Source organism: Elgaria multicarinata, chromosome 1 (assembly GCF_023053635.1).
Source record: "Elgaria multicarinata webbii isolate HBS135686 ecotype San Diego chromosome 1, rElgMul1.1.pri, whole genome shotgun sequence".
Taxonomy (NCBI): Eukaryota; Metazoa; Chordata; class Lepidosauria; order Squamata; family Anguidae; genus Elgaria; species Elgaria multicarinata.
This window is the reverse complement of record NC_086171.1, coordinates 76465373-76491792: the sequence shown is the minus strand read 5'-3', so window position 1 is coordinate 76491792 and position 26420 is coordinate 76465373. Positions and strand designations below refer to the sequence as shown.

At 44.4% G+C, this 26420-nt stretch overlaps 1 protein-coding gene across 6 annotated transcripts in view; it reads right to left on the bottom strand.

Annotated features, from left to right (window-relative positions):
• TNS3 (tensin 3) overlaps positions 1-26420 on the bottom strand; it is a 315310-nt gene that overhangs the window by 11170 nt on the left and 277720 nt on the right. For all 6 annotated transcript variants that reach the window (XM_063130602.1, XM_063130576.1, XM_063130593.1 and 3 more), the window contains 7 exons: positions 21665-21836; positions 16010-16647; positions 14628-14714; positions 10028-10159; positions 8334-8429; positions 5495-5572; positions 4068-4145 (listed from right to left, as the gene is read on the bottom strand). In XM_063130602.1, the coding sequence (XP_062986672.1) occupies positions 4068-4145; positions 5495-5572; positions 8334-8429; positions 10028-10159; positions 14628-14714; positions 16010-16647; positions 21665-21836 (1281 nt within the window). The remainder of the gene's footprint in view (positions 1-4067; positions 4146-5494; positions 5573-8333; positions 8430-10027; positions 10160-14627; positions 14715-16009; positions 16648-21664; positions 21837-26420) is intronic.

The window sequence follows — 26420 nt, the reverse complement described above, 5'->3', positions numbered from 1 at the left end:
CCCAATTCAGAATCCGATGATAATTTTCTTCAGGCAAGGATACTGTAACCACCTGGAGGTATACATGCTCCGTCGGTATCGTGGTAACCGCGGCAGTCGATGCCGATGGCTGTGTACGGTGTCGAGGCGTCGACACCGTGGACATTGGTGGGCGGGCGGTGGAGGCAGCAGTAGATGACACATGCTCCGTTGGTATCGTGGTAACCGCGGCAGTCGATGCCGATGGCTGGGTACGGTGTCGAGGCGTCGACACCGTGGACATTGGTGGGCGGGCGGTGGAGGCAGCGGTAGATGACACACCCTCAATGTAAGCGAAGGGTGCGCATAATACTCTTCTTGAGGGTACTGGTGGTCACCCTGGAAGTGGGCGATATCGATCCCATTCCGAAGGCGGTAGAGGGATTAGTCCCTGAACCTCTCACAGCCTGGTAGGCTCTCGGAAAGAGGCCGCTGAAACCGAATCCCGCAACTCGCCCTCCGATAGACTGGGCGGGTGCGTCGGTACCGTAGCCATCGGTAGCGGCTGGAATCTCGATACCGAGGGAGGCCTCGGTATCGAAGCGGTCGGTAAGGCAGGAGGAGTAGAGTGACTCCTAGCCGGTTCCGCCGCTCCATTTCCGAAGAAGATTTGGGAGTCCGGGCCTTTTTTGGAGATTTTCCTGGCCGCGGGACTCGCCAGTGACCGTCCAGGAGTTAGGGGTATCTGAGCCCTATTAGCCGCTCTGGAATATTCAGGCACCTCAGTGCAACGGTCATCAACGGACTTACTGGCTGCCGTTTTGTCGATCGTCGAAGATTTGGGAGCCCGGGCCTTTTTTGGAGATTTTCCTGGCCGCGGAACTCGCCAGTGACCGTCCAGGCGTTAGGGGTGTCTGAGCCCTATTAGCCGCTCTGGAATATTCAGGCACCTCAGTGCAACGGTCATCAACGGACTTACTGGCTGCCGTTTTGTCCATCATCGAAGATTTGGGAGCCCGGGCCTTTTTTGGAGATTTTCCTGGCCGCGGAACTCGCCAGTGACCGTCCAGGCGTTAGGGGTATCTGAGCCCTATTAGCCGCTCTGGAATTCTCAGGCACCTCAGTGCAACGGTCATCAACGGACTTACTGGCTGCCGTTTTGTCGATCGTCGAAGATTTGGGAGCCCGGGCCTTTTTTGGAGATTTTCCTGGCTGCGGAACTCACCAGTGACCGTCCAGGCATTAGGGGTATCTGAGCCCTATTAGCCCTCTGGAATTCTCAGGCACCTCAGTGCAACGGTCATCAACGGTCTTACTGGCTGCCGTTTTGTCGGTAACGGACTTACTGACTGCCGTTTTATCCATAGTAGGAGCCTCCGTAGCTCTGAGAGCTTTTTCCCCCCAAGATGGAGGGAGGTCGTCAGCTCTGCTTTTCCTCGTTTGTTTTGTAAACGACATGCAATGATGGCAGGCCTCAACGATATGGCCTTAGCACAAACAAAGGACACAGAGGGAGTGTCCGTCAATAGGTGGAAGCGTGGCCCCACACTTCACACACTTCGTAAACGGGGCTTCAACTGCCATACAGGCCTCACGCGACCGAAGTCGCTGAGGAAAACTATCTACAATATATATATATATATATTTAATATAAGAAAAGTAGTAAGAAGAGTCTTAGAAAAAGACCGAAAAACGAAGAAGATCGTAAAAGAGAGAATAAAGTTAATAAGAAAAACGCTAGAGGTTCGGTTAAACAGGTCTGTGCACAATGGCGGACGAAGAAGAACTGAGGTAAGGGCGGGAACCCCATGGACATGCACAGTAGCGTGGGGGAGGGGTTCCCGCCAAAAACGTTCCACTCAGCTATAGAAGGTTCCGGTCTGGTCTCTGCGCAGGCGCAAAGCCCATATGTGTGATGCATAGAGACCACGAAGAAGAAGTAACGTTCTTGGGCTGAGATGCTTCACCCTTTCAATTCCATCTGTTGCCTGACCACATTGCAGTACAAAGGCTGAAACTAGATGGCACCTCAGACGTCAGATGACTGCTGCAACGCAACAAGCACATAGTGACTGGATTCAGATGACACAATAGCCAACGGTTGATTAAATAGTCAACTGTTGACTATCGTGACCTCTGTCGAGATCTTTACAAACAACCGTTGGTTATTTCCTTGAAATAACCAACACAGATAATCAACGGTGTGCAAGGTTGACTATCTGCACAACCGTTGATTGTTGTGTCGTGTCGGGCTTCGTGGACTATTTCACATGCCTACAGAGTCATGAGGCAAAAGCGGCAGAAAACTCGCCCAGCGGGGTTCTATAGGCATATATGGAAATTCCACTCCATCATCTCCCATTCCTCATCCTTAAAAACAAAGCATTCTTTTTCAGTAAACATAGATGCATTGTTTAGAGGCTTCAAACTTAACCAAATAAAGTTTAGGGTAAAAATTCAGGCCTTAAGAGCGCTCATTTTACAATTGGCACAGAAAAACGTAACATTGCTGTTCACGCATTCATTCAAATTATCAACATTTTTGCCATTTGCCATATGCAGCTTTACAAAACTGAGAATAGTACTGACAGAGCCGATATTTGAGCCAAATCAAATGCTAATGTCATAATAAATTAGTTAGTCTTTAAGGTGCCACAAGGTTCTTCATGGTTTTCGTTGCAACCGACTAATGCAGCTATCCCTCTGGAAATGGTTACAAGTTCCAGATGGATCTCCAAGAGCAAACAAGTGCCTCAGTGTAAACCTCTGCTCCTCCACTGTGCTTATCCGGTGGCTCCATGTCGGTGATCCACAAACCACAAATAACCATGGCTGGAGAAAAGAGATATGCATGTGAATAAAGGCACCCTGAAATCACATCTTTACCATGCTTCCATGACCAGCTAGAGTCTCAAATGCCAATGTTATTTTGGAAGAGCAAACAGACTGCCCAGGGACTCATCTATACCAAGCAGGATATTCCACTACGAAAGCGGTCTATGGTATGTGCCAATGGGCCCCAACAGTTGTCAGTGCGCTTCAATACCGCCATAAAGCAGGAGTGTAGATCCTGTCTTTTATATACTGCTTTCATACCACTTTCATAGTACAATATCCTGCTTGGTGTAGATGAGCTCTAAGTTGCAGGGTGGTTCCAGATGCCCTTGGCTTGAGTCAAGGAAGCGAAGGCCAGGGCACACCTCTAATTGCCCCAGATGGAGACTTTCACCACAAGGTGAGCCTTTAGCACGTGGCCGTGTAAACTGCACATCATGCAACTCTCTAAAAAAAATTATAAGCAGCAGAGTGAGCTGCTGCCGCGTCCCAGGTAGTGGACAGCCGAGTGCACTTATAGTTGACTCTCAAATGCAGCCTTCCCCAACCTGGTGCCCTCCAGGTGTGTTGGACTATAATTCCCAGCATGCCCCACTCAGGGAGGGCACCAGGTTATTAGGAAAGGCTGCTCAAGTGTTATGACCATGGGAGAAGACAACTGAGACCTAACAGTTGACAGTCAACAGCTTAGTACTGGAAACCAAACAGTTAGATGTTCCACTATTCTTTTCTGGCCTTTGAAGCTGTTTATGAACGCCATTGCTTCTGCAGCAATACACTCTGTGGCAGAGAATAATGTTCATTTTTAAAACAGGATTTAGGTTGACATACCTGACCCAACACACAAGTCTGTGACTTGGGTTAGACAAACAACCAAATGAAAAGAAGTCCCCAGAAATCCCTGCCATTTCTTGCCACCAGTAGGCAATGCTGCACTCTTATGCTATCAAAATCAACCGGGGTGGGCAGAAGCGGCATTTGCATGAAATTTGCACTGGGGTTAAAAAACAAACTTATTGAAATGTTTCACTCTTTGAAAATATTTTATGAATGTCAAAACTTTTATACCATTTGCCAATTCTCTGGATTTCATAAAAACATTTTCACTTCCGCATTCAATTTTTTTTCCCCATTTAAAATGTCTGAAAATTTGAACTTCTTGGAAATCTATAGCAATTCAGACTACAATAGCTTAGAATTCTGCCTGCTTTTTTAGCCATCTCAGTTGGCTGCTGGGTTTTGATACCACGACGCATCAGGAATTTCTCACTGACCTGCCCCTTGCTTCAGAAGTTCTGCAGCCGAGTTTGCAGCAGTCTGCGGGGAGGTTTCGGAAATCTCCTCTAGTGGATCTGCATACAAAACCAGACGTTTACATTTTAATTATAACTGGGACTCAGAAGTCCATCAGATGCTGTGTTTTTTGGATGACACCATATTGGGAGCTTCCTGTTACAGTTGATGAGGATGTTCTGGACCGAACCCAACCCACTTTTAAGTCCCAATGATTTCCATGAGAGAGTTAAGGGCATGCTTGGAATAAATGAGATTTAAGGGTGCTTAGCATTCGCTGGATGATAACCCCTTTCACTGTAAATAACTTTTAAAAAAGCAAACATAAACAGCCGCCTTGCATCCTCTTGCATTAAATAAATTTGAACATTCAAATTTATTTACAAATTCGCTCTAGGTAGCGCTTTTACTAATGGTCCCAGAGGCAAGGGAAAAACTAAAGTTAACATGGTATTTCTTTAACAATATATTCATGCAATATAAAGAAATTGTACCTAACCATTTTTAATGTATGCTTTTTTATGTTCACGTGTGCAGCAGAGAAACTCAGATGCTTGAATTACAAATATTGCCAGCATGATATCTGAAGGGTGATGGTGTATATAACATTTAAAGGAGAAGTCACAGCGGGTTCTCCTCTGCTGATGGGTGTCGTGACAGAAGTACAGGTCAAATCCATCTTGCCTCTTCACCCATACATCAGAACTTTTACTGCTAAAGCACTACATGTCTGTTAATCGGCTTACATGTTCGGCCATTTGTCTCGTTAAAAATGGAAACGTTTTAAAAACAGTTGCAAACTGTTCTGTGGGTTGGAGGTAGGTATATTAAAGTTTATAACACAGGATCAGCTAGGCCATATTGTGCTGCACACTAGTCTTATTGCAAATGTAGGGGGATTGGAGGAGAAATGTCTGGGTGGCGTCACAGTATGGGGCCAATCAGTGCTACCCACCCATTGCTGGCTTTTGCTGTGAACTTGCAGAATTGCTTAAGAAAAAATGTGATGGAGGGGAGGTGCTTCCAATCCATCCCCAGTGCTCTTTATGCTCACTTTCAATAAAAGCTTCTATTTTTGTAGGTTACACAAAACCTGTAGTTTGGTCTATATTTGAACGCAGTGATTTTCCCCAAGGCGTGCAGCTGGTATCAAGTATACAACCCACTGGCACTAATCATGTGCCTAAAATGATAACCACGTGTTTTTGAGTGACTAGATCATTTGATACCAGAACGAGGAACTTAAGTCAGCTCTTAAAACACACCTTTATATCTAAATCCCTACCCCTGACAAATACCACAGCAGTTGCTGGTTCAACCAAAGCTACAAGGGGGCTGTTTTGAAAGAGCGCCATGAGGAAATGGGACCGGGATTGGGAACTGTATGTTTCTACTTTAAGGAGAATACCTCGGTCTGGGATGAGAAGCTTGCAGGGCAGAGCCAGGGGAGTAATGGAATGTTGATACACCAAAGCTGTCAAACTCCCTGTGGTTAGAACAAGATGATACACCAAGTTAGCTATTATATTACGTAAAAGGTTTGCATGCAGTTCTTTACAAGGTCCTTATTTATTTTTAGCTCTTGTGTCCTGTATCTACTGACCAAAAACTCCTTTTTCAGCGGTTTCTCAACATTAACGCACTCGTTTCCTTACCCTTTGCCCTCCGACCCAGGGATCGTCCTTTCTAAGGAGGCACCATGCTTAGCTAGTCATATCACAGAGCAGCTGAAGGTGACCCCTCCCATCCACCTCTTGCCACATGGATGGAAGCCAAGCATCTCCACCTGCTCTCTTGGTGCCTTAGTTGTGTCCGACACTTCCTTGCAGATGACTACGGTCTGGTCCATACATGTGGCAGAAAGAGTAGAATGGATCAGGAGGGGGTACCAGTTTTGAAGAGTTCCCTACATAAGAGAGACTCTGCAAGATGAAAACTAGCACAGCGGAGGCTTCACCTTTCTCCCTACTGTGCCAGGCTTCTTTCCGCTTGCAGGGAGTTTCTTTTACATGGGGAAGGGTTTCTTTGTTTTTGTTTTAAAGGATCCAGTCCAGTCTACCGCCTCATTCTGCTGCATATATAAACGAGGCTTCTTTCTGTGGTCACATGGAGGCAACTGCATTCCATAACTTGTCTCTGGATTGATATCTGTATCTGATTTGCTCATGGGCTTCCTCAGCCCAAAGATGAATCCATGTATAGATCTCCCTTGCTGGATCAGAATGTGGATCAGCCTCTAAACCCATCCATTATACTGTATTGTTCATGGAGTCATCACCTACTGGACTTTCATTTACCAGGGTTTTGGTTTCAAAACAGAATAAAGACAAAGTCAAATACAGACATGCACTTTATATCCAAGAGATAAACCTTTTGAACCTTAAAAGAATCAATTCTCCATGCGCCCCCAATATAAAAATGAAGTTAATAAGAACAAAAAATATGGAAAACAGCTTAGGGCACAGGGGGAAAAACTAGGAGACAGAGACTGGGTTCTAACAGCACATTAAGCCATGTTGGTTTATTTTTCTGAATTAAGCATGATTGCTTATCGTGTTGTCGGCATGCTGTTTTTCCCCAACCATGGTGGTTTAAATAGCCAAAATAGGCCACCCTGATAAGTCACCATCTGCAGTGAGGTTTATTTAATCCATCGTGGCTTAACACGTTGCCTTGTGCTCCAGAGTGTTTTAAGCACATTGCCTTCAGAGTCGCCTGACAAGAGCCGTCAAAACCGCTGCGGCCACTCTGCTCCTTTCAGGCAATCTCTGTTTCCGAGATCTGCCTAGCGACACAGTGCGCTCTCTGCCTGCTTCTGCCCTCTCCCCTCCCTTAGCGGTGTGCTCTGCAAAGTGTCAAACCCCCCCCCCCATATTTCCTTTGGAGAGGCATAGCTGCACAGGGTTTTAGTTCTGCCTCAGGTGCCTCCCCATAATGGGAACATACGTTTGAAATTTTGTCCCAGTCTTGCAAACTTTCAAGGGTCTAGAGCTGCCACCCCCTTTTTGGTATGGAGGCATAGCAGTGCAAAATTTTCATTGCGCGTTGGGTACATCCCCATGAGCGACAGTGATGTATGAAATTCGGCTCCAGTTCTGTAAACTTTCAAGGGTTTAGGGCCACCCTTCCCTCTTTTAGGTGCAAAGTGCCTTCATAGATTCAAAGCAGTATTAAGGAAGCCCGGTTTTAAGCAGGTCAAATAGGTCGCCATAAAACAGCTTCCTTTTATTGTTTGTTTACTGCTGGTGAGGTGGGGAAAGGCTTGGACATTGGGGCTGCAGGATAGGAATAAGAACTGAGGAAAGGCGGGAAAGCGAAGGGAAAGAGAAGGGAAAGGGAGAAAATAGTTTGTTTCCACTCACTTTTCCGTAAAAAAGCAAAGCCGGGGTGAGATCGGCGGCAATTAGGCAGAGACGGAAGATACAGGAAGACACCTGCCCACCCCAGTGCACAGCCAACCAAGAGGAACATGATGGAGCTGCAATGCAAGGGTCGGTGGGATAACGGAATCCAGCGCAAAGGAAGCCAGGATATCATCCCAGCCGAGGGGGAGCACTATATGGGGAGGAGGGGTGGGGAATAAACCATGTCGCATAGCTTAATTGTCCGATCTTGAGAAAGATCACAGGGGAGGCACCCGAGGCAGTAGCTTATAAACCACTATGGCTTAACGTGACGTGCAAACCCACCCAGAAACATGGCAGAAGCTCAGCTGGAAGGGGAAGACGGGTCTGGAGCAGGAAATAAGGGAGAAATACAAACTATAAAAGAGGAACTGGTAGTGGAGGTATCAATGAACAGTGGTCCTAGGGATGACCCAAGCACTGGCTTATTTATGTGGAAATCAAGTCAAGGACATTATCTTTTCTTTCCTAGGAAAAGCGCTTTACTCCCCCAGTTGTGGTCTTTTCTGCTAAGGCCGTGGGAGCTTGTTCCCCAGAGCAGCCGAACAAGTCGAGTAGTGGAGAACAGAGGTGGAGGACCTACGGCCCTCCAGATATTGTTGGACACAAACTTTCACCAGCCACAGCCACCTTGGCCAATGGGCAGGGGCGATGGAAACTGGAGTCTAACCACATCTGGAAGGCCACAGATTCCCTGCCCCTGGTGTAGTACTAATTTGTTTTTACCAAACTGCTACACAAATGTGTATTGTTTTATTAAACTTGCCCACCATGTTTCAATGACCATCGTTCTCAAGGGCAGTGAGAGGAGCAACACTGATAAGCTATAGTAGGTGTACTTACCAAAATACGGCTCATTGGGGCATCCTTTCAATCTCACTCCCTTATGGGTGCATTCAATCAGAAAATGCCGGACTAGTTCATTGGACAGATCTCCAACTGTGGCATAAAACAACGGAAGACAAAGCCATTGGGGCCAATGAATTAATATGAAGTAACAGCATTTGTAAACAAGCAAGAGTCTGGGGCTGACTGCCTATCATAGTATAGAAGAAAAGGACCGTAAGCACAGCGTGGGAACCATAGTGCTGTTGGTGCTATTGGCTTGTCCTCATTTGCAGTGAAGCGGCAACTTTGGAGGAGGCAAAACTAGTATATCTTATCAGCAACTGAGGGCAGAGTTTGTTATGGACTAGAAGCATGCAAATTCCATTAGATCCAGCTGGCAGGGGATATACCAAGGATTTCTAAGAGAACTACATCTATGCTTGTTTGGAACAGCTGTAGCAGTAGAGTTAGACACCAAAAGCCTGCATGCGATTTAAGATGTGCCGCCCTAGCATGCTGTGCAATGGTGCAAGAAAAGCTGCACTCCTCTCTTGACTTATGCAATTATACCCAACTTGGGTGACGAAACACTTTTGGCCATCCCTGCTAAGTTAATGCTAATGCGCAGAAGAATTCATTGTACCTGGGGGGAAGTGAAATGATATGGAATTTGCATTATTTACATATTTGAAAAGGTGAAGAATTGGCTATTGCTGCCCAAAAGAAACTGAACATGGCAAAAACAGAATTGCTAGTTTTTCCTCCTAAATCTCTTCCTTCTCCTTCCTTCTCTATCACCATTAATAATGTTACGCTCCATCCTGTTGAGGAAGCTCGTAGCCTTGGTTTTATTTTTAATTCTTCACTTTCCTTTTCATCACATATTGAGGCTGTAGCTAAGTCTTGTTGTTGTTTTCTTGTACAACATCACTAGAATTCGACCGTTCCTATCAGTCTCTTCCGCCAAGACCCTTGTTCCTGCTTTGGTTATTTGTCGCCTGGATTATTGTAATCTTTTGTTGACCGGTCTTCCTTCTTCTCATTTGTTTCCACTGGTCTCCATTCATCATTCGGCGGCTAGGATTATTTTCTTGGCTCGTCGTTTTGATCATGTCACTCCGCTTTTAAAATCCCTCCAGTACAAGCGTCTTCTTCTTACTTTTAAAGCCTGTCATGATCTGGCTCCTCCCTACCTTTCGTCCCTTATTTCACTCCATCGCCCTGCTCGTGCCCTCCGCTCCAATAACAGCATGTCTCTCACCTGCCCAAGAGTTTCCACCTCTCTCGCTCGTCTTCGCCCATTCTTGCTCGCTGCCCCCTATGCCTGGAATTCTCTTCCAGTGCATTTGCAGACCACGACGTCAGTTTCTGTTTTTAGATCTCGCTTGAAAACATTTCTTTTCTAGAAAGCTTTTTAACTGTAGCGTGGTCATACTAGTCTATATTTAGTTTTAATGTCCCTACCCCTATTGGTTTTTTCCCTCCCTCCTGTCTGTTATGATGGTTTTAGATTGTAAGCCATATGGCACATTGTCTTGTTTTGTTTTATTTTGTACAGCGCCATGAAAATTGATGGCGCTTTATGAATAATAATAATAATAATAATAATAATAATAATAATAATATATGCCTAAGATTGAGCCTTTAAAAAATCCCTTTCCCCAAATTGTACAGCTGCTGAACTGGAGATGGGTGAAAAAGTCGTATACCTTTCTTGTTTAGCTGCATCACTGAAGGGGGAGGTATAGCAACTTTCATGGCCAGGCCATAGGCTCCTCTGAATGAGTGACTGTCACGGACAATGAATGATCCCGGTTCCTTATCCTTCAGAACTGCAATGGCTGCATGAGAAGAAAGAAAGTGAAGAGAGGTGTGAAGAGGGCTGCTTTAGCCATAGTAACACATGCAATGGTCCCAAATCGTTACATGAACAGCTGACAATCTTTTGTTTGCATTGAGCAGGGGGTTGGACACGATGGCCTTGTAGGCCCCTTCCAACTCTGCTATTCTATGATTCTATGATTCTCTTTCCCTTAAAGTACAAGGGGAGCAAATACAGCCTAGAGAGCAACAAGACTGTTTGTTTAGGACTGTCACTATTACACCGTCACAACCACTGAAATAGCTGTCCCACACCTGGTGCCCAGCAGCCCCCAGCCTGTAGGCAGGGGGATGCTGGGAGCTGTAGTCCAACACATCTGGAGGGCACCAGGTTGGGAAAGGTTGCAAAAGAAACCTGCACCAGAGATGGGCCAAATTCTTTATCAACAGATGCCACTCTGTTGTTCTGACAGTTCTGTGCACGTATAACCTGACTCTTTTGTGAACAGCAAGGTTTCAGAGGGTTCCAGGTGTGAGGGGGTGTTCTCAGCAAGGTGCCCTCTTCCACACTGATGGGTGGGGGAAAGCAGGTGGCTATTTGAATTAGTTCCAGGCAGTAGCGAAGCCAGGTAAGCCACCTTCCCCCCTTACCTGGCTCTGTCATCTGCTGCGGTCTGTGCGGCAACTTCAACTGCTGCCCAGGCCTATTTCCAGCCTTAGGCCTGGGCGGCAGTTGAAGCCACCGCACAGACCGCAGCGGATGATGGAGCCAGGTAAGCCCCCCTCCCCCCTTTACCTGGCTCCACTGCCATCGCCGCACGGGCTGCAGCGGCGGTGGCAGATGGGGGAGCCAAGTAAGCCCCCCTCCCCACTTACAAGGCTCCGAAGCTTCGGAACGGTCCGAATCGCTTCAGTCCGATCCAGATCTCCCTCAATCTGCTCCGGAACCGGGCTTTGGAGGTCCGGATTGGCCTGCTCTGCTTTGGATCAGGGGATCCATAATGGATTGGAGCACACCCCTAATTTGAATGCCCCACAATACTCAGAATGACGGCAAAGGTGGAAATATGAATGGCAAGTATTATGCCTGGGATGGTGCAGGCATAGTACACTCAGGAGATCATTTATTTATTTATTTATAACATTTTTATACTGCCCAATAGCCAAAGCTCTCTGGGCAGTTCACAAAAAGATCAGAGCCCCACCCTCACCCCATGAAAAAGAACCACATTCCTTTCCCCACATTCCCCTTTCAGAGCTAACCGAGGTGCAGTATTATGGTCACAGTGTTCAACCACAGTTTGCAAACCTGCTTCTACTTACAGTTACAAACTCTGGTTTGAAGCTAAGCATGGTTAGTCTCCCCAAAAGGGAAGGAGTGAGGAATTCACATATAACAACAGAGAGGGAAAGAATTTGCAAGCCTGCAGGGTGCTTCCAATCTCTTAATCATGGTTAGGATATCAAAACCCTTCTGTCTGCACCAGGCAAAAGCGTCCGATGGTCCCAAAATGTTAGAAGACATCACAGCTATAGAAAATTACTTTGTCCTCCACAGTCGGGAAAACGACCTGAAACCTTTTATGAGGAATTCACCATTGTCATTTAGCACACTTCTTTGTAACCATACCATGACATGCACATTTAAGTGCTAGAAATGAGGAATGCTTGCTGCATAGTTAGTCTTTGGTACACAGCCTTTCCCCCGCACACACACATACTTCTGCATCCATTAATAACAACAACAAGGAACTACCAGTTGTCTATTCTTGTGCAATGCTTAATACCCAGCTTCCCGGTTTGTGAATCCAAAGCAAACAAGGAACTGATAGCTATGTGTTCCCTGATAATCTCTTTCCCTCTGAAATCCTGCTACACCTGCACTTTAAGGCACTGCAGGCAACCTGACTGTTGCAAAAGCCCTGCACTAAAGATCTATTGTTTGCTAGCAGCCAGAGGCAGAATTGGACAAAGTTCAGAGAGAATCTGTAGAAGGGTGGGTAATCACAGGACACCAGCTTTGGCTATACACACACAATATCACCCTCTTTTTACAGTGTAAGATGCAGCGCTGATCAAAATCAGCCCTAAATGTATTACATTTAACTCCGAGGCAAGATATCTTGATTGAATGTGTTTAATCTATGGATAGCTTGAAGATATGGTACTCTGCATTTGACACGTTTAGACAGGAGTGCCACTTCATGTTTCAGTGGGGAAAGGCAAAGAACTTTCATATCTCTGTCTGTCTGTCTGTCTGTCTGTGTGTGTGTGTGTGTGTGTGTGTGTGTGTGTGTGCATGTATCTCAAGGATACACAGCCTCAGGCCCAGGGGGCCAAATCAGGTCCTCTGGTGGTCCCTCTGGGGTTCCTCACATGGTCCACCTCATTTCTCCCAGTTGTTTGTTGTTGTTGTTGTTGTTATTATTATTATTATTATTATTTATTTATATAGCACCATCAATGTACATGTAGCACCATCAATGTACATCAATGTACATTGGTGATTTTCTGGTTCTTGTGCAGTTTTTTCTCCCTTCTAAAAGGTTGAAATGCCTCTGCTACGGCTTTAAGCTACAATATGTTGGTATCTTTTGTATTTTGGCTCTGACCCTTTTGCCTCTGCTCCCTTCCCCACCACTGGAATGCAGCCCCCGAGAGAGTTTCTTCGAAATGGAATTCAGCTCTCAGGCTGAAAGAGGTTCTGCACCCCTGGTGTATGTAACCATCACAGCCAGTTTCAAAGGTCTGCTCTAAGGCTGCATTGACAGAAGCATGACCAGATCACGGGGAATATTCATTCTGCTCTGTGCTGGTCAGGCCGCATCTAGAGTACTGCATCCGGTTCTGGACACCACATTTTCCGGAGCGCATTCACAAACTGGAGTACGTCCAGAGGACAGGATGATGAATGGACCGGAAACCAGGTCCTATGTGGAACGACTGAAAGAGCTGGCTATATTTAGCCTGGGGAGCCACGATCATTTTCAAATATCTGAAGGGCTGTCATGCAGAAGATGGAGCAGACTTGCTCCAAAGGCCAGAACTAAAACCACTGGGTGGAAATTACAGGGAAGCAGATTTAGGAGAAACTTTCCAAGGATAAGAGGTGACCTCAGGAGGTGGTGAAGGTATTTATGCAAAGGCTGGAGGTCACCGGTCAGGGATGCTGTAGCTGCATCTTGCTTTGCAGATCCTGCATTGGACTTGATGGCCTCCAAAGACCTCCAATTCTATGGTCCAATATTTAAGATTGAAGTACGAAAAAGCAGTGCATTTTAAGAGCACTTAGCTTTTGTTATTTTTTAATATTTCTGCATAACAAAGGTATAAGAGGTCCTGCAATAACCAAATGTGATCTGAAACATTTGGGGCAATGAAGGGGATTGGGAAGAGAAAGTTAGTTTAGTCCTGTATAATAATCACCTGCTTCCGAAATGCGGCCAGGTGCAGCCTAATCAGTTGTTATGTTTGCTGAAAGTCAAAGAGGGATAATTGCATGGGATTGCACTAAGACTGACACACTTCACCCCTGTACTGAGTGCAGAGTTTAATGCTCTATCTTTTCCCCAGTTTTAATACCTCCAGCCAGATGTGTCTTCATTCTGAAAAGATACCCTTTCTTTCCTTCTGATTCTAACAGTCCCATTAGAGGATGAGATAAATGTATCTTATCAGGGTATATATAAAAGGAACATTGTGCAAGCTGCCCTGGGGCTCTGCGTTAAGCTGAACTACAAATATTCATAAATAAATATAACAAACTTTTAAGCTAGCTGCATGTTGTGGGAACATCAGGGCCGGTGCTACCATAGAGGCCACTCAAGCGGCCGCCTAGAGCGCCAAGCTAAGAGGGACGCCAGGCACAGCGCAGCATTCACACGTGTTGGCTGTGAGCCGGCCTGGCCCGAGGATTCAGCTGGGCCTGGGCGGGCGAGATGGCGCCCTGCACCCACCCAGACAAAGTGAAGCCAGGGACGCTGGGGTGGGGGTGGGGCAGCTCGACGTTCGGACTTCCGGAACGCGCCCGGAAGAGAGAGAGAGAGAGAGAGAGAATGTATGGGTGAATGGGGTGCATGGGGTCTTTGAATGAATGCATGTGTTCATGCGTGTGTTTGTTTGGAGTGAGTGATGCTGAGTGTGTGTGTGTGTGTGCGTGTGTGTGTGAGAGTTGGGGGGGATGATTTGGAGGTGATATTCCTATTAAATAATGCATTTTAGACCCACAGACGTTCCTTTCCAATTTGTTTGCTATAATTGGCATGACATATTTCTTACACTTTAAAATAAATATAGCAGTTTCAAGTTTTGTGCTTCTTATTGTGTTTCTTATTTTGTGTTTCTTATTTTTTCCAGGAAACATGTTTTCTTAAAAATCAAAGTTGGCATTTTTTGGGTGTGTGTGTGTGTATGTGTGAAAGTAGTTCACCTTGCCTAGGGTGCAAAATAGTCTGGCACCGGCCCTGGGGAAGATGATAACTAGCTTACCTTGCTCTCTTGAGATCTCGGGTTTGTACCAGAACTTGGAGGTGTCTTGTACAAACTTTACAGTCACATGTTTATCACTTGTGTTTTCTGCAAGACAAAGAGGGAGAGGAAGAAAAACTAAAATTCAGCACACTGTAAATGTCATAGAATAAAACTAACTTTTTAAGGAGTTCATCACCTGGACATCTGTGGTGAATCAAGACTGGTCTACACATGCAGCAGAATAAAGTGACAATGTGGTGTAGTGGCTAAAGTGTGGTGCAGTGGCTAAAGTGTTGGACTGGGAGTCGGGAAATCTGGATTCTAGTCCCCACTCAGCCATGGAAACCCACTGGGTGACTTTGGGCCAGTCACAGACTCTCAGCCTAACCCACCTCACAGGGTTGTTGTTGTGAGGATAAAATGGAGAGGAGGATTATGTACGCCGCCTTGGGTTCCTTGGAGGCAAAAAGGTGGGATATAAATGCAATAATTAAAAAAATGCTGAGATGGCAGGACTGGGTGCACAATGTCAGACTGTAGGCGCAGAAGGGGTGGGGTTCACTGTTTCGAATGCTCTGCTATGTTAAAAGCTTCATGAAAACAAGAAAAAAAGATCAGCACAGTTGGCAAAGGGCTGGGGTAGATTCTTTCTCCCTGGTTTCTATTTGTAGACAGGCTTTTTTCCTACATGAAGGAACGTTCTAAAGTGGTATCCCCACCTAGAGTCTGAAGTAGTGTCATTCATTATACCACCCAATTCCCATCTCATATTGTGGGTGCTCAAATGACACCATACACACATTTACTAATGGGTGAGAAGTTGATCGGATCATACTGCCAAAACCACACTCCTTTGCTGGCTACGCATTTGGAAGAGGACCTACGCACAGAAAAATGTACAAATGAGGGCCTCCCTGATGCGAACAGGAACCCTACTAAGCTAGGGGACCCTTTCATTTGGAGGATGCCTACACATGGCCAATCAGGGCTCCTGTTCACCTAGAGCAGCCTTCCTCAACCTGGGGCGCTCCAGATGTGTTGGACTGAATCTCCCAGAATGCCCCAGAGCTGGCTGGGGCATTCTGGGAGTTGTAGTCCAACACATCTGGAGCGCTCCAGGTTGAGGAAGGCTGACCTAGAGGTCTTCACTTGCACATCTGTATGTGTGTAGATCCCACTTCTTACTTATGCAAAATAGGTGGGCACTGGGAGGGTATGGCTGGTAGGCATGTTGGTTTTGAGGGTGGTGGCAGATGGTAGAAACAATCCTGCTCCCTCCTGACATAATAACATGAGGAGGGGAGTTGTCTGAACACCCCTTCTGAGCCCCAGCCTAAGAATCCCTTCCCGGTTCATACAGTTGCTCTTCTGGAATTTACCCCTATGAGTACAGCGCTTACCTGGCAATGCTGAAGTGTTTAAAACTTTAGAGAAATCTGGAAGAACATTTGGAAACGGGATGCTGATCGTGCTCCCACTATTTGGGCTGGAGAAGCCGCTCGAAGACGGCGAGACGGAGCCAAAAGATCGCTCTCCTTCTGAAGTCCTCTTCTTCTCTGGAAGAGGGGGCTGAGGGTGCATGTTCATTCCCGGGCTCTGTTGGCTTGGACTGTTCTGGCTGTTGATCCCAGGCGGTGAGGTAAGGAAGCTGTGTGGCAAAAAGCCACTGTCCACCGGTGATGTCATTGTTTTGGGAGACCCGTTCGCATTTGCCACAAAAGCAGGTTGTTTCTCTCCCAGTGATGGGCTACTGTTGGTGCTGGCTCCGCCGTAATTGAGGAAAGCTCGGACGCTGGTATTGGTGCCAAGGTCCTGCTCCTGCCGTCCAGGTGATGAATTCTCCTGACCGTTCAATGACCCAACTTGGAGTCCCTTGTTCTGGAAGTGAGGCAAATGCGAGCCATCTTGTGCAGGAGCAGAAAACTCCGAAGATGTGAGGTAAGTTCCCACAGGCTTGCTGTTGCTCATCCCTGAAAACTGGGGCATCAAGGAGGTTTTAGAGTTGTTTTGTTGCCAGATGTGCTCACTCACAGGAGGGCTGTTCGAAAAAGCGAAAGCAACCATCAAAACATTTCAAAAACATACTGAAAAATATCTGAATACGCAGAGACTTGTTTTAATTTATGATACACGCGCCACTTCATACATTACATGGCAGCAAACCCATTTGCTATGAAGGGCTGAACTGCAGGATATGTATAATACATAGTCTGCAGCTAAGTCCCTCTGCCTTTTTTTATAAATAACTTTGCGGGGCCCCAATCTGGATCAGGACCGCAGTTTGTGAGTAGGGGCAGGTTTAAACCTTCCCCTCCCAGCTACTTGTTTTCCAGCCAACCACTCCAGCGCTAAACAATTTAAAAAGCCTTAACTGGTGTTTCAGATTTATTTATTTATTTATTGAATTTCTATACCGCCCAATAGCCGGAGCTCTCTGGGCGGTTCACAAAAATTAAAAACATTCAAAGTATAAAACAACAGTGTAAAACCATAATATAAAATACAATATAAAAGCTCAACCAGATAAAAACAGCAGCAATGCAAAATTACAAATTTAAAACACCAGTTAAAATTTATTTATAGACTGTTAAAATGCTGGGAGAATAAAAAGGTCTTCACCTGGCATCTAAAAGCATATAATGTAGGTGCCAAGCGAACCTCCTTAGGGAGCTCATTCCACAGATGCACCACAACTATCAGCTAAAATGCATATCACTGAGTTAATCATGTGTATCAGCAAGTTAATTGTTACTAAAGATGATGGCAGTGAATTTGAAGGAAATGGAGACCAGGTCTAAATTGTAGAAATGAAAAGGCTGGAATTGAACTAGGCGGTTGGGGACTTTTGGGGTTTTTTTTTAAAAAAAATTTATTTAAAATGCCTTTCTTGGAAACGGATGCGAAGAGACGGGAATTGCTGCACAATAGTGGTCCACATCAGGGTAAAGGAAATAAAAGGTCCCCCCAGCCCTCCACACACACACATACACACACACACCCCAAAGAACAGAAAAAAGAAAGTCCACAATAACCACTATGTACACCTGACAGGAGAAGCTCATTCTTTGACAGGCAGAAGAAAAAACAGGTATCTACAAGATCAGCTTTGCACTGTTTTTAAAAGAATTTGTCCAAAATTGGAGCTGATGTCCACAGGTTTTGATCATTCAGACAGTGGCATAGCCTGGGGCCTTGCTGTAAGGTAACAACCCCAATCTGTTTCGTAATCCCATCTGTATTCTAGGAGACCCTGCAGAAGTGCTATCTAGTTAATGGTTTTTTGGGGGGATGTTTATTGGCAGGGCTGGGATTTACGTTTTGTTTTCCCCACCGGACATTTTGGAGTTTGGAGTGTTTGGTGAAACATACCAAACAAGTAACAACAACAACAAAATTCTAAAGATTTACTTTTCTTCTAACAACAAATGGTAGGTTTTGTTTACTGAGTTGTAAATGATCACATACTTCCTTTCATATCTTTAAAAGGTTTGAGGAACATACAAATTCAAATGTAATCCATCAACCAGTAAAAAGGCAAATGAAACCTTAATAGATTGTTTTAAAATCCTGTTAAAGTCACTTCAGAAATGCTGAAACCAAAGAAATATGTAGTACTGATTTCTATTTAAACAGGGAGAGAGAAATACAGGAATCAACAGCATGTCAATGTTGATTAAGGGCTTAACATTTCAGCCAGTTGTTACCAGTCAAAGAAAGGCTGGACAGAAAATTGCTATTTTTTTTCTTTTCTGTGACTGTAGAATGCGCCAATTAGTTGTGAATGGAGATTATAATTAGACCCTAAGGGGTATGGGAAGAAATCTCTGCAGTAATCAGGTAATGCAGGGAGCACATGCCAGGATATAGGCTATTAATGCAGCATTTGTCAGCCTTGGAGAACTTAAAACCAGATCACGTGACTACCTTTGAAATGAAAACTCTCCACAAGGTAATTTCCCCCCTGAATACTGGAAGAAATCTTGAAACAACACTCTCCTAATAAGGGCACTAAAACATAAGAGGAGCACTGCTGGATCAGACAAAAGGCCCATCTCAAAGTTGGCCACTTTGCAAAGTGGCCAATCAGATGCCTCTGGGAAGTCTACCAACAGGAGGGCAATGGTACCCTCCTGGTTCTATTCCCCAGCAACTGGTATTTGGAGGCATATTGCCTCTATTACTAAAGGTAATACACAGCCATCAAGACAAGTCAGTGGGCATCACTATACCTACTGTAACACATTCCATACTTTAATATACACTGTGTGAAGAAGTACTTGCTTTTAAACTGTTTTGAAACTCCAACCATTCAGCTTCATGGGATGGCCAGGAGTTCTAACATTGTGAAAGGTGAAGAAAAAACTATCCACTTTCTCCACACCATGCATAATTTTGTACATGCATAAATGAGGTACCGGGGTAAGAAACAAGAGATACTCTTGGTCAGTATGCTCTCTATACTTTTTAATGGACTATCTGATGTGTGTTTAGCCTTGAGTTGCAACCACCTGAGTGACTCAAACTGTGCTTACACGGCTGCAGTCCACAAAGGTAAGGACGCACGTGGGGGATAATTGCGTGCATGGCTGGTGGTGCCTGATGCTCTACTGTAGCCACGTGCATGGTTGAAAAGGTGAAGCCACTTCTGCCCTTTCACACAGCTTTGTAGTATTGCAACCATGGGTATGCAGCGTCAATCACAAAACGTTAATTGCACAATCCACAGATCATTGCAACACATACAAACTTGAAATTTTACTACACTATTATTCAGTACTACATATGGTTAAAACAACAGAGCTATCAAATACATAACATCCATTACTGAAATGATGGTAAAATGGGTGAACATGAGACATACAGAAACCTTTAATTAGTTCTCAATCACAATTCATTTATATCTCTGAATCTTTATAACACCTATAGAATCATAGAATAGTAGAGTTGGAAGGGGCCTACAAGGCCATCGAGTCCAATCCCCTGCTCAAGAATACCAATAATATCCAAAAACTTTACTCTACATCTATTAGCTTCTGCTGTGAATAGTACAACCCTCTGAATCACGTATGGGTTGGTTGAATGTAATAAATAACTCAGGTTTTCCTTAACACCCCTGTATTTTACTTTCTTTAAAAAAAAAGGCTCCAAATAACTTTTTCTTATGTCTGTATATAAGGGACAGTCAACTTCGTAATGTGCTAAGTCCTCTAGAACTGGCTCTCCACAGATAGAGTCAGTCTGACATTAGACCTTTCCATGCTTCAGAGGTACTAAGAACCAGCTCGAAAAGGAAAAGGAAAGGACACCCAGCTCAAGGGAAGAAAGTGTGCTTTCTTTGTAGCCGTAGCATCATCACTTAAAAGAATCTCAGGTAACAAAGCTAAGAATGGCCTCTGCCGGAAACTATGGAGTGCTACTACAGTATTTCATGAGATGGACCAGGATAAGGCAGTTCATACATCCCTAAGAATTTGAGTCCTATACTTGCAAGTAGAGATATCTCAGTCTGCAAATCACTCAAAAAATGCCCTCTCTGCAACCTCAAAGTGTTCACAAATTCCTTAACTTTCATCTATGTTGGCAAAATCTGCACTTTCAAAATGTAGTTCTTTAAAAATAAAAGCACAAAACAGAGGCAGCAGTTGCAGGATACTGAGCAAGGACAAATGCTAAAGAGCACATAACTGCACAAAGTCTCAATAACAGCCAAGGAAGTGGGGTAAAAGGACTGATATGTGAGCACATAACATAATACAACTGAAAATAATACAACTGAAACATAATATAAATGAATATAAAATAAAATCATTTGTATGATGTTATGTTTTGCAGTAATTATAGCGAGGTTCTGAGAAAGCTGCGGAGAAACAGGTGTAAAACCCAGAGTCCCGTAAAATCTTATCTCGCTTAGCAATTCATTGCTAAATACATGAACCAGTTTTCGTAACTTTACTGTTTTGGATATATGTATACTGACATTATAATTATATGGTGCTAGATGTCTCAATCTTGTTATAATTTCTTTCGTGCTCACATATTATATCTGTTCTTTTACCCCATTGTCTCAGCTGTTATGCAGATTTCGTGCAGTTGTGTGCTTTTCAGCATTTGTCCTTGCTCCAAACTTTAATAATATGTAACTTCTGAAAGATAGGCAACTTTTCCCATTCGCATGGATCAAAAAATAGTTCACAAGCGAGACAGGAGGGAGCCCAACAAGTTTTGAAGTAATGTTCAGAGAATTTCAGTGAGTTCAAGCATCCATAGTTCTCTCATCCTTAATGTGTCATTTCTATTTTTTTATCTTAGATTTTGTCTGTGCCTTTTATTTTAATAATGCTGTAACTACAATAGTATTTGCTTATCATTTTTAACTGATTTTTAGCGTATCTATTTCTGGATAATATTACTTACTTTAATCCTGTCAACTTTTCTTTGTTAGCGAAAGGCAACTGTATATATTATGTTAAATCAGAACAAAGCCAGTGGTTTATCAGATAGTATTGGGCTTGGATTGGGAGGACCATCATCACTCATCTATCAAGCTCACTGTCTGACCTAACCAGTCACTGTCTCTTTGCCTAACCTACCTTGCAGTGTTGATGTGATGACAAAATTGGGGTTGCATGCCACCTTAAGTCCTTGGAGGAAAGTTGGGGTACAGATAAAAGATAGTATGTGAACGGGCAGCACACTGAAACAGTAAGCAGCGATCCTTGTTATGATGGCGGTGGGGAAAAGCCTGGCCATAACTGATTCCAGCTGAACCCAAAAACTGCTAATTCACACCTTACATTTCTCCATACAAATGCAGGTTGCATGAAGGGAAAATAACCAGAAGGTGTTTAAAAGCATTACTAAGAATAACAGCTATGCACACAAAAATGTTTTCCCAGTATTACCTCCAAGGTGATGTAACCCAAGGCTGGGTCACAAACATGTTTAAAGAATTCTTCCTGGAAGAACACTCCAGAGCGATTTGTGGATTTCCTCTCCACCCAAGTGAGATGGCTGGGAAATAAAAACGAGCGACACACACACGGCAGTGTTCTTACCTCTCTCCTCTCAGGACAGAGCTATTAGTAGCAAATGTGCACGTTGCTGCAAAAGGCCGCTGACAGGAAGGACTTGACTGCACATCAGTCTGCAACAAAGCAGGATTTGGGCCTGTGGGGCTGTCAGACATCATGATGGAGTGGTTGAGGCCTTCCATATAACCTCGAGGTTCTGTAGAAATGAGAAAAGAAGGTTTCTTTTAAGGATCCTTAAATGTGCAATTGCAATCAGTGTAATTACCTATATTAGCAGAAAGGCGGAAGGAAATTAGAGTCATGCCTGTATGCCAGGGGTGAGCAACATGTGCCCCCGTCACCCCCTTCTGCCTCACAAAATTGTTATATGGTGTTTGTAGCAGCTATTGAGCACTCAAACAATTTGGCCCTTTTGGTAGTCAAAGAGTTATATTTAGCTTGGAAACAACCTAATTTAACCATTATAGCACTCTGTAGGCAAACCAGTGATTTCGGCCTTTTTTGGGGGGAGGGGTGCCCTGCACAAATGGCCCCATGGAACTCTGGCAGCTGCCCAGCCTTGCTGTATGCCAACCTTCACGTGGACATGTTCATAGTGTGCTTTGTACAGAGGCCTATGTGCACATGCTCCCACGTGAAATCTGTACCATACGTAGTGGGTGAATACCTGTACAGGTGGCCCAGGGCCAGCGGGCACATCCCTCAATCTCCCCCTCCACCTCCTCACTTCTACACGAGAGGAACAGTTGCACAAGAGCAGCACTTCTCTGCCTCGCAATCCTGACATCCAAGATACGATGCAAACAATATAAGGCGGCTTGAAGTGAAAACAAGTTTTTGAATAGGCGCAATACAACGCTGAAGTGATAAGTTACATTCAACCAAGCAAAAGAGGGGAGAAAAGAGTAGCGACAGAACGTTCACCACACTTCAAAGGCAATGCTTTCCAATGAAGCCAGTTGATCAGGTGAGTGTCACAAAGTGATATTATCAACCAATGAGAGAGACAGTGTGTGTACTATCTGTATTCTACTCTCTCCCCAACTTTCTTGAACGGTGAGACGTTCCAGGGATGCAATGCTTACCCATGTTTGGTTTCCTTTGGAAAGAAATCACTGAAGTATCATAATGTTTTCTAATGTTTGGGTTTATTTACAAATATACAGGTTGAGCAATGAGGAAGGGTGGGAGGGAATAAGTTTGGAGGCTGAATGGTGGTGGAGGGAAGTCACTGACTTCTCCTCTGATGAATTAAAATCTGATCTGGAGAAGAACTTACGGGGTCATAATGCTCATCCATGTGTTGAAAGTGAGCACTGCAAGCCGCTAGAGCAGCCTTCCCCAACTTGGTGCCCTCCAAATGTCTTGGAGGGCAACTCCCATCATTCCCATGCTGGCTGGAGGGCACTAGGTTGAGGAAGGTTGTGTTAGAATTGGTACACTGAGCTTGGAAACGTCAAACTCCAGCAGTGTATGGAAGACTACCTGAGAACCATACTGACGCCACTCAGCGTTCTTCAAAAGTGCAGATTGTGTGCTCTATTTAACTCCAAAAGCCAGTTCCTAACATTCAGCCACAATCTCATGGCATCTAGAAGCAAAATCCCAAATCTGGCTATGAAGGTGAAGATAAAGTGCTCCAGCAAAGTAACACCAAGGCATTATAGGGTGTGTTATATTTGAACATTTTAACCTAGTAGAGGAAAGGAAGTACTTAGATGGGCCCTAGCTGCTCTGACAGTTCAGTCTTTGTGAAAAATCACAAGCTAAAGTGAGAGAGAGCAATAAACAGACTTTGAAATCCACAGAGCCCAAAGGCGGAAAAACCCCTTTGTCCACCTATCCCAGTGCTCCAGCAATCAGGACAGCAAGGGAGGCACTTCTCATGAAAGCTGCTTTGTTTGCAGTTCAATTAGGAACAAGCCCACTGAATATCTGGACTGTGCTCTCCATTGTCTGATTTAGTGGCCACACTCAGGCACAGCTCTCAAGCCTTTTGTAATCAAGAGCGCCAACATCTGCATGGGATGGGGATTTCTCTGGATTCCCATGCTCTGTCATCAATTAAGGGAGCATCTGTTCCTTCCGGAAGAAGCACTCTCTTAGGAGCCTTTGGGCGTCGTTTCTGCAGTCCCACACTGCAGGAGCACCTACGTAAACAATGCGACCATGTGAAGAAGAGTGTGTCAGTTCTGCAGGAAAGATGGATGCAATCAGCCCTGCTCAGATGGCGATGTTACGCACACAGGCAACCCTGCAGCATTGGGTCACACTGCTTCCATGCTGCTGCTGGTTTATGTAAAGCAGCCTCCCACAGTCTGGTGCCCTCCAGATGTGCCATTAGCCATGCTGGCTGGGAATGATGGGAGTTGCTGTCCTGGTTGGAGAAGGCTCATGTAAAGGGTACTTCAATATACTGCAATTGCTACACTGATTGGGCCTGTTCAGACAACACGCTAAGCCCTGGTTAAACCCTTTGCTGCAAATGGTTAGTATGTTTAAACCATGGTTACATAGCCACCATGGTTAGGAATGGTTCACATGACACGCTAAGCCAAAACGTTTAGCTCAAAATGCTTAACCACTGTGGCTTAGCATTTCATCTGAACAGAGTCATATTCTTTACACATACACAAGTTATATTATGCCCACTGTAAAAATCAAAATCTGGGTCTTTCTTTTTTTCTTTTTGTAATTTTGTGCACTTAGAATTTGCGAAATTACTTTAAAACGGGAGGGGAGAAAAGCAAGAGTGTCTTTCGTTAAGGCACACCTCATAGCGGACTACTTAAAATCTGAAGATGAGCAAGGGAACGGACCTGCCTTTTGGGACTGATTAAATTCAACCCAAGGAGAGGGAGGAACCCCCATCAATTCTGCAGTGTTCAGAATAGGTTTCTCTCCCCCCACCCCAAATACACTTTTAGCAGCCATGTAGTTGCAGCTTGATTTAAGATGTCAGGCCAATCGGTTTTCTCTCCACAGCTTGTGCTCTATGACGAAGGGGTGCTGCCAAAGGCTCTTGACCGATGGATAAAAGTGTTTCACCCCAGAGAAGAGAATTCTTCAAAGAGCGGCGACTGCGCTAAAATCAGAATTGGCAAGGACTGGTGCTCTGCAAATCAGAAACAGTTCCTTAGTAACCCATACAAATTTAAGGGTACCACAAAGAAGGACTGCCACATGAATGGGAATATGCCAAGGACAGCTAAAAAAAAAAATGATGGGGAAAAAAGAAGCCTGCTATTTTTAACAAGGGAGACAAGACACGCCTTCCCATTCAGAGGGACAAGAGATACTGAGCTCATTATCAAGTTCTTCTGCAATGTACCATTTCCCCCATTTTATGCTCCCTCTTTCCCCCTCTCCAGACAATATGGTGCTAAAGTGCAGACAGCAGATTGGGCTACAGTGCAAGACAGACACAGTTTCATGAGCCAGAACTACATAACTCAATTTCGAAACAGTGACAGGCATTTATACCATCTGTACAGGGTCTGGCTTCAGTTCATACTCCACAAAAGCCATGGCTTAAGGTGGTTTATACTTAAAAGTGCCTGGCCAGATGGAACGATCTGAACTGGTTCCTCACTTAATATACAGATTGGTTTCTTTAAGAGTGCCTTGCTCTGCACTCTCTTTTACTGGGAAATAGCTATGCAATGTATTAACCGCAACGAAAGAAAACAGGCTTTTTTAATGGATTGGTTTTTAGTCACCATTTCTGTTGTTTTATTTGTTGTAGTTCTTATTCATTTTATGATATGTTTTTATTACTTTACTGATTCTTCTGTATGCCAGAGGTTTTTACTGAAGGGCAGCATAAGAAATGTCTCAAATATGTACACCCACCCACACACCAGATGCATTGGACTTCCAACTCCCAGGGGCCCTTGCCAGCATGGCGAACAGTCAGGAATGCTGAGAATTGACGTTCAAACTATCTGGAGATCCTACTTTCTGCCCACCCTGATGCATGTAATCCAGACCAACACCTGGTGTTTTAAACAGAAGCCTATGCAGACTTCAGTCACTACCTGTTTCATCCCCAAATCTTGATGGTTTGGGTCAAGTGCTAATCTTCAACTGGAGCAAAGATAGAAGGGTGTTGTATACCCTTCTAAAAACTTTTTGAAATCGTTCTAAACCAGTGCTGGAACATCAGATGATTATCATCATCATTTATTACCATCCCATAGCCGAAGCTCTCTGGGTGGTTTACAAAAGTTAAAAACAGTGAACATTAAAAACAAATATACAAAATTTAAAACCATAAAAAGCCTAAAATGCAATCAAAAAAAGACAATATCTGTTTAAAACAACCATTCTGGGGTCAGTTAAAAAACTCTGCATATTTATATATACCACTCCTCTGAGGAGCACAGAGCGGCTTAAATATGGCTCACAGTAGCCTCCTGTCAAGCCTCAGGTAGCCCTCTACCTTACAAAGCCCAGCCCAGCAGAATAACTGCATCATGAGCCTTCAGGCCATTCTCTGAGCCATTATTTCCAGCACGGCCCTCTAATCACATTTCCTTTCACAATCAGGAAGGAATCTCTCTCCAGGCATCATGATTCCTACAGCAAATCAACCTGTAATGTACTAATTACATAAATTTGTATACCACTCTCCAATAAAATTATCAGAGTCGTTATCGACTTCATCATCAATAATATAACAATAAAATATAATAAAATAATTAGTGATCAACAGAGGTGTCAAGAGAAATCTGGAATGGATTCCAATGAGTTTGGATTTCTATGAATCTGACCTGTGGAT